Below are 8,776 nucleotides of genomic sequence, written 5' to 3'. Positions count from 1 at the left end.
CCATGAAAGGACAATAAACCATGTGGCTAGGGAAGGCCCCTGGCTGGTAGGAGAGAGTGGGAGACATAATTTTCACTGTATGTAATCTTTGTGTCTTTTGAAATGCATACCAGTTGTATGAATTGCCTTTTCTCCATTATCAGAACCCTAAGACTCTGTGTAGAGAGCTCCCTCCCAGCTATAAAACTTCAACCTTAGACTTCAGGGCACAGCTCAAATGTTCCCTTCCCCTCTGGGTCATCTTTCTTCCTAGCCAAAAGCAATCACTTCCTTCTCTGTGGTCCTGATCCGGAAACTTCCGTTAACGTCCTTTGCAAGAATGCTGTGGCCTGGCTCACTGAAGGTGGTCTGGGAGGTTGGGGCAGGATGTTACTTATTTCTATAAACCTAAGGGCTTAAAAATATTTGCTTAACAGAACCCACCGACCCCTCTCCTCTTCCTAGTTTGAGGCCACCACTGATGCTTATTTTCACCTTATTTAGCTGCAGAAAGATGGGCAGGAGAGGGGTTAACTCTGGGCTACTCCCCCACAGGCAGCATCATCTCCTGGGCATGGAGAGCTGCCCAGAAGAACTTTCTATTATAACTAGAGGCCCGGTGCATGAAATTCATGCACTGGGGGGGAGGGTCCCTCAGCCCAGCCTGTGCCCTCTCGTAGTCCGGGAGCCCTCAGGGGATGTCCAACTGATGGCTTAGGCCCGCACCCCTAAGCTGTCAGTTGGACATCCTTAGCGCTGCTGCAGAGGCAGGAGAGGCTCCTGCCACTGCTGCTGCGCTCACCAGCGGTGAGCCTGGCTTCTGGCTGAGCGGCACTCCCTCTATGGAAGCACAGACCACCAGGGGACAACTCTTGCATTGAGCATCTGCCCCCTGGTGGTCAGTGCGTGTCATAGTGACCAGTCTTTCTGCCATTTGGTCAATTTGCATATTAGCCTTTTATTATATAGGATGGGCATGTTCTCTCCCTGCGCTGTTCAGCCACTAGCTGCTCACCACACGTGGTACTGAGCATCTGAAATGTGGATGGCATGACTGAGGACATGAATTTGTTTTCTTTCATTTTGTTTTATTTCATTAGTCACATCTGTATAGTGGCCATCATATCAGACTGCTCAGCTCTAGAGGGTTCATCCTCTAGGGACAGGCTTACCAGCTGAATCATATGGCCCTCAGGGATGTTTGATTTTTAAACAATTAAATTAAAAGCAAGGTCAACAAAGTGATTGGTTCTAAAGTAAAAATTCAGTTTATTCATCTGTTTACGACACAGTACACAAGAGGCAAAGTGTTTCACATCATAGATTTCACTTCCAACTCTTGGAATGTTCATTTCTTTGGCTAAAATGAGAGACTAGACGGGAAAGCCTGGCAATGCTTAGGCAACTGAGATAAGGTGAGGCAGAAGCAATGCTAACAGCATCCTCACAGGGACGGGCACAGGGATGGGCACTAGTCGCAAGCAGATTTCCTAGAAGTGTTAGCTGGAAGCATAGGAGCACCACTCCTGGACGCTCGGGCGGCTGCGGGCTCAGTCATCCCCGCCACACAGGTACAGCAGCGCTTTCTGGTAGTCACCCTTGGTGTCTTGCTGCAAATGGTCAAAGAGAAAAAGGAAATTCGGTATTAAAAAAAAGATCCAAACTTCGCCATAATATACAGACAGAGCCAGTGCACACAGAGCTTCTCCCAAATTAACAGAGAAAACTCTGCAGGACCTGCCTAGATACAAAGGCCCGGAAGGCCACACCCAAACCATCATCACCACCATCTCCACCATCATCACCACCACCACCACCACCACCATCATCATCATCAGAGGACCCTCAGGGAGTGTGGCCTCAGGGGGACTTTCAAGTCACATTATTACCATAAGGGTGGAGCGAATGCGAGGTTACTGGGGACTCATATGGTAAGTGACCACTCTAACTGCCCTGAGGTCCTGCCAACACCACCATTTTCTCCCTGGTCCTCCCCCTTCCAGAGAAGGTGGCATCCTTGCCTGCCTCACAGTGCTGTTTCCTAAACTTAAGGTCACACAGAAATAGGCTGGTGAGGTGAAGAAACAATGACTACAAGTCTAACTGGGGCCTAAACTTTACACAGATGCCCTAATAAACCTGGGCACATCTAAGCCACTTCTAAATTCATCCTTGTAATCACTGACATGCCTTTGGAAACGTCAGGATCTTTTATAAAAAGGGATTGCAATGCCTGTCTGAACTACACACAGTGGGACCGCTGGGAAGGCCATTGCTGGTTACATATGAATTCTCCATCTCTCCAAAACAGAGGCTAAACTGGCGGGTGAGATGGGTGTTCTGGGTCAATGCTCCCAGGCCAATCACAGAGGATTTTTCCAAGAAATGGAAATATAATAAATGTAAAATGTAATTGATCTAAATCTTGAGGCTGTCAGCAGCTCTTACAGGGTCATCATCAGGAACACCAATTATCATTGTGGAATAACTCATGTGGGAAATAGAAAACATTTGCCTGTTCTATAGGATTCCGGGACAAATCACACTTTCAAAATAAATCCCTGGTAGTTGGTGACTAGCTCTTCCCCAGTGAACTAGAAAACACAGACCCTCCCCCGGGCCCCGGGCCCCGGGCCCCCCAATGGCAGTGCGGGTGACACGGCACCGTGGGCTCACCTGGATGTAGTAGTACAGGGACTTGCCGTACTTTCTCTTGAATTCAGACCTGATCTTCAACATGTCCACTTCACTGCGGGAGATCATGATTCTGATCAGGACCTTGTCACGTGTCCCCTTGCCCTGAAAGTCAAGGTGATGTTCCAAGTTACAATTCACTGAGAGCAATGTTAATCACAAACCGATCGAGCACGTTTTCTTGCTGGAACTGATCTGGATTCTTGATACTGCTCACTAAGAGATCACAAATGGAACAGTGTGACTATTCCCTGAAGAGAAAATGAGCATGAAACTCAGCAGGGTGACATCAGCACAGACTCCCACGTGTGCATTCACTGAACGTGGGCTGAGCACTAAGCACTGCAAGGCTCGGTTCCATGAGTGTGCGAGTTTGCACATGTAACAAATAGGTCCCGGCTCTCCAGAGCTCAGAGAGGCCACACTGTCACGTATCCATCGTGGCCCTGTGCCAGCGTGCATGGCATGAGCAGTAAGACCACTGAGTTTACTTGCAGAGCCTCAGACCATAGGTGCCAAGGTAAGGGGTCATATTTTACATGAGCCTGAGGACAGATGGGGAGAGGCAGTGTGGACAAGGGGGTGACCCAGGAGGAAGTGGGGGGGCCTGGAACATATAAAGTCCCGGGCACATGTGAGGCATGGAAAATGGGATGGGATTGTGGGAAGAGATGCTTCATTCAAGGGACAGTTGCTGGGCTGGCTTTGGAGTCTGTAGACCCAAGTTCCAACCTGGCTATGGAACCTCAAGCGAGCTGAAGCTTTCTGAGCTCCAGCCTCCTCACCTATAAAGAAAATAATAACAACAAAACAATAAGCCTCAGGTTCTTTGGTAATTATTTAAGTTCAAGTAAGTTGCACAATGTCTACTACATCGTGGCTGCTTCACAGTCTCTCCCTCCCTTGCTGGTCTTCTCTCGGAGGTAACAGGAGGGAATCACTGAGAAACCTGAGCAGGAGTCAGGCGCGACCTTCCCTGGCTTTCTCTCTCCCGGGCGCTTTGTTTTCTACCTGTGCACAAGCATGTGCCCCAGTGGTTGGGAGAGTGAGAAGATGGCTTTGTGGCTCCCTCGCCTGTCAAATGCAGCCACAGCTGGCTGGTGCACCCTGCACCTAGACCACAGAGCCCCTTCCTCCATCACTAGGCAGGGGGGCTTCGTTTGGGGACATGAAAGAAGAGCCTAGTGTGGAAACCTGGACCTCTCAGCCGGCTGCCCTTACCTTCATGGAGTCGTACAGCCGGTCAGCAAAATACAGGGGCTTGTTCTGGATACACTGGACTGTGGGGAGAAGCAAAGGGGTCAGTTACTCCTCTGTCCACCAGTGGGGATGAGGCTCTGAGCTGGGCACACACCAGATGACCTGAATGGGCTGCAAAATGGGAGGGTCTGAGAGAACATCAGGGACCCTGTGCGGCACTCAGCTCCCTGAGGCTGTACACTGGGGACTCCGAGGCCACAGAAACCCAGGGACAATGAGAACGTCTCCAACAGAGCCCTTTCTCTTGTTCCTTTCGCGTCAGCAGTTTACCGAGAGCAGACGACCACCGGGGATGGGGGACCACACTTACTCACCCAGGTTGAGGAAAGCATTTTCCAGGTCTCCCTTGACCTCCTTCTTGATGCTCTCCAACATGTCATAAGGGCTGTAGCTCTTGTACCTGTCAAAGACTAAGGAAAAGCAACAAGTAATTACTAAAACGGAGCCACCAGTCCAAGCTGTCAATGATCACCCACACGGATATACCACATCTCAAAAAAAAAAAGGATAATCACAGCATCCTAAGGGCTAAGGGGTTGCCATGGTAACCAGAGCTGACATTGTACCAGTTGCCCTGGGACAGCTGTCCCGTGCACTTGGCCTGAATGGCACGGCCCGGGCCATGTTTGAACATCTCCATCTCCCCTGAGTGGAACCCATTCTATCTGGAAGCCACAAGAAGGAATACACAGCACCCAGCAAAGTCCATTACTTCAGCGCATGTAGCACAACAGAAGGATCCTCAGACAAGAAGGGGCAGCAAGCTAAAGCACCAAACCATGGGAACTACTTAGGGGAAACAAGGATCCACAATGGGAGAGAAGGACAAATGGATCTGGTGAGGGAAACGGGGGGTGCAAAGTGGAGAGTGGGCTCGGCTCTGGCAGAAGCGAGCCCCAACACCGACACCGGGGGCTCCAGGAGCGCACAGCACCCACCTTTCTGGAGGTGGAACACGCTGCGCTCGGTCATGATGCTGATCCACTTGGGAACATCAGTTCCTTTCCTCTTCACTCCAGCGTCATAGAGATCCTACGAGCACAACCCCCCAGGAAAGGTAACTACAGGACCCACAGCCAGGCCATAAAAACGTCATGTGAAAACACCAAAACCTACACATTCAAAACGCCAAATGAGAAAGGACGACTGCGCTACAGACGTGGGGGAAACGATGAAAGGGCGCACGTTTTCATCAAGAGCAGGCTCCCTTAGACACAGACAGATCGCCACGACACTGGATTGTTCGTGAGGCCAGCGCTGCACAAATCTCCTTCCTTGAACACCGGAAGGACGGGGAGCTTCTGTGCGCACAGAGAAGGACACGCACGCGTTCACTCGCACACCCAGCCCTCCTTCCTTGTTGGCACCATAACAGCAAGTAAGCTGGTGGCCAAATACTGAAGGTCCGGGGCCCACACCCGAGCTTCTTAGAGACTCGGGAAACGACGGAGCTGAGAAAGGAGCCAGGCCAACCTTCTCTTCAGTTTCTGGAAAATTTAAAGGCTATAAATAAGCTAACAATGGTGGGGAGGGGAGGGGAGAGGCGTATGCAAGGGTAGATACTCATTCCGTGACCATCCATTATCCGGAAGTTGCAAAACCCACCTTCTATTTATTACTTTATTTTAAAACCTTCTCCTCCATTTGCTAAAAGCACAGTGTAAAATATATTGAAACTTAAAAAAACTAAACTGAATCTAAATGAATCTTGTTCTGCAGCCCTTCTGAAAGTTTTGAGGTAGCTGCTGCCACCTGGGAGAGGCACACAGCTCAGATGATGTGAATCAGCTTCACAAGTCGCTCGCGGGGGAATATGCGACTAGAACCAGAAAGAGGTTTGCTGGGCTGGAGAAGCAGGCTGGGCCTCTGCCACCGTCCCCAGCTCCCCCTTCCGGCCACGGCTGTGCCTCCCCCCATCTCCTTCGGCTTTCTCGATCATTTACTCGGTTGGCGTTCACTGTAGCAAATGCACACCAGTGTGCACAGCTGGCCACACCCTGCAGAGACTGGCACCTCCACACACGCAAAGCCTACACTAGCATGTGAGTCGGGTATGGATCCTGTCATTACCACCAGCGGTGTGAGGGAATGCCCGCTGATAACCAGTGCTCCCAGAAAGTGCCAACGAAGCCCACAGACTCTCTGACACTCCTCCCTTCCCATGCGGCGGCTACTTCCCTTCCCCTCCCTCGGACTGTGGACTGGACACGGTGACTCACTTCCAGTGAACAGAGGACAGACGTGACCGTGTGACTCTCGAGATGAGATCACAGAGCACGTGGCTTCCTCCTTGCTTCTCCCATGACCACTCAATCAGGGAAAGCTGGCTGCCATGTTGTGAGGACACTCAAGCAGCCACGCAGAGTCCATGTGGAGAGATGCCAAGGTCTCTGCCAACAGTCCTGTGGGTGGCCCTCAGGTGCCAGCAGCCCTGGTCAACATTTTGTGTGACCCTAAGCCCGGCTACTCCCTAATTCCTGACCCACAGAAACTGAGAGGTAATAAATGGTTACGGTTTTAAGCCACTCTGTTTGGAGGTAACCTGTTACACAGCACAGATCATTACTATACAAACTCTCCAGAGGCTTCCTAGAAAGCAGAAACCCACAACAACACCCTATCACTTACCCGAGCATCTTGGTCAATCAGCTCGTAATCGATGACAGAGCCGTCCTCTGCTCTTCTGCCCTACAGAGGAAAAGTTAACAACATCAAATATATTCCTTTGCCCATTTTAATGCTGCTTTTCTCTCCAAGTCATGTAAGCCATTATTTAATTCACTGAACAAATACCCATTTAAAATTTTCCTTCACTTTGGAGTCTAGACCAGGCCAAGGATGGATAAAATAGCTGAGGAAGTGGAGTGGGGGTTGTGCCTCACACCATCACCCGCTTCCTGGTGCTCAGTCCTGGGCTAAGCCCCTTACACAATATCCCCACTCGAAAAAGAAAAAGAAGCTAATGATATTGAGTTTCTCCCCTCAGAGAGCGTACAGTCCCGATGGAGAATAAGCATGGCCCACGTGGGAAGGCACAGCAATCTATGGCTCTAAGACGTGAAATGCAAGTGAGGGAGAAGTCTGTCAGCGAGCAGAGCCAGCAAGGTCTGCGGGACAGTGGGGACGGCGGAGGTGAACCTGGGAGGATGTCAGCCGGGCTAGTGAAGGGCAGGGGAGAAAGCCCTCTGCACGGCAGCAACAGCACGGGAGGCTGAGACCCCGCAGCTCTGGTGAGGGAGGTGATGCCTGGCTGGAGCAGCTGAGAGGAGGGAATCCCAGGAAGAACAAGTTAGGGAGAACCAGCGTACAGAGGACTTTTTTAAAAAGCAGAAAGCCAAGCCTGGATTGGATGCAGCTGACGTGGTTTTTGTTCAGGGGAATAAAATGGTGGAAATGAATTGCAAAAGAGACCAGTGGACTGCAGCAGGCAGGGCGGGTGGAAGGGAGCAGAGCCAGGGAGGGGAGGCGGCGCGGAGCTGCCCCCGCGGAGATGTGAGTGGGCAGGCGGCAGCACCCGATCGGTCACTTGTCATCAGGTTCCTGGAGAAAAGAATTTCTCTTCCCTCCCGGGCACGTAGGCTTTAAACTGCTTTAAACTGCACACTGGTCAGAACTCAGATTCAGAAAGGAAATGCCTTTCACCCTCATGAATGTGCTAACATCAGCAAACAAACTAAGGCCTCCTCTCCCTCCCCAGGCAAAAGACTACACAGGCAAATCCTCATCAGAAGTGAGAGCAGGTGAAAGGAACAGGGTCACTTCCACTGGGTCTTAAGTGACCACAGAGAGGCAAAGCGACCTTCCTTGTCACCTGGCAAGAGCTGGCACGTAAGTCCAGGCCAGGACGTGAGAGCCGCCCACCCCCCTCTGGCCCACAAGTCCATCCGTTTTGCTGGGTAAGAAATCCCATTACCCAAAATGACAGCTCTGCAGGGACAGGGCCAACCCACCATCGGGAATGCAGCTGCCATTTCCGATGCGGGACAGAGGATTGAGTTAATTCACTCTCGAGTATAAAATGAGGTATGGGACTTGCGCTGGGACAAAGCAAGGACAAAGAAATAAACCGGAAACCAACCTTCGCGAGGGCAACCATCAGCTTGCGGAAGTCGCCAGATGTGTCGGAAATAATGTCCTTCTCCAGATCAGTCTTGTACACTTGGAAAGCAACACATGTGGGTCATGCTTCCTGCCTGTGCAGCCAGCCAGCCACGCCACCCACCCTGCCCACAGAGCCTCTGAGAAGCAGAAATGCCTGAGGCAGCATGGCTCTACCTGCCCAAATGTAAGTGGATGTCCCAGAACGAACTGAACCCTCATCAAACCAGAGCCAGTGTTCTTTCTTATCAGTAACAAGGGGCAGAACGAGCTGGACCATAGATCAGATCACGCTCAAGCTCACCTTTGATCAGTGACCTCTTCTGTAACTAAAATATTAGTTCCCACCCTACTTGACTAGGAATACACATTCTGAGCATAAAAAAATTTGAAGGGCTACACACACACACACACACACACACACACACACACACACACATAATAGTGCTTTATTATCCACTCACCAAGAAAATGCACAATGGCAGAAACTAGCAAGATTTAAGTAGTACTTGTGAGTTATTTTCCATTATTCAAAAAAGCATCTCTATTGAAACACAGTAACACATACCCATGTAAGCTGCATCATTTATCCTACTCACAGCCTCCTATACTGCTCGGTGCACACAGGTCCCCCTGCCTCTCACAACAATCTCTGGGTCCACAGGTGGGAACCCCTTGAGCGGAGGCTGGATGGCACCCAATAAATGAAAACCATGTATACCTTCCACTTCTCCCCATCTGACCT

At 50.6% G+C, this 8,776-nt stretch overlaps 1 protein-coding gene across 3 annotated transcripts in view; it reads right to left on the bottom strand.

The window, feature by feature from the left end:
* Positions 1-1,224: 1,224 nt before the first annotated feature.
* Positions 1,225-8,776, bottom strand: part of ANXA2 (annexin A2) — a 42,727-nt gene continuing 35,175 nt past the window's right edge. For all 3 annotated transcript variants that reach the window (XM_008139171.3, XM_028142018.2, XM_028142017.2), the window contains 7 exons: positions 8,012-8,091; positions 6,562-6,621; positions 4,872-4,965; positions 4,248-4,343; positions 3,895-3,953; positions 2,656-2,778; positions 1,225-1,589 (listed from right to left, as the gene is read on the bottom strand). In XM_008139171.3, the coding sequence (XP_008137393.2) occupies positions 1,530-1,589; positions 2,656-2,778; positions 3,895-3,953; positions 4,248-4,343; positions 4,872-4,965; positions 6,562-6,621; positions 8,012-8,091 (572 nt within the window). In that variant the 3' untranslated portion in view covers positions 1,225-1,529. The remainder of the gene's footprint in view (positions 1,590-2,655; positions 2,779-3,894; positions 3,954-4,247; positions 4,344-4,871; positions 4,966-6,561; positions 6,622-8,011; positions 8,092-8,776) is intronic.

The sequence above is a fragment of the Eptesicus fuscus genome, chromosome 5 (genome assembly GCF_027574615.1).
Source record: "Eptesicus fuscus isolate TK198812 chromosome 5, DD_ASM_mEF_20220401, whole genome shotgun sequence".
Lineage (NCBI taxonomy): Eukaryota > Metazoa > Chordata > Mammalia > Chiroptera > Vespertilionidae > Eptesicus > Eptesicus fuscus.
The sequence above is the reverse complement of the archived record's forward strand: the minus strand, read 5'-3'. Positions and strand labels throughout refer to the sequence as shown.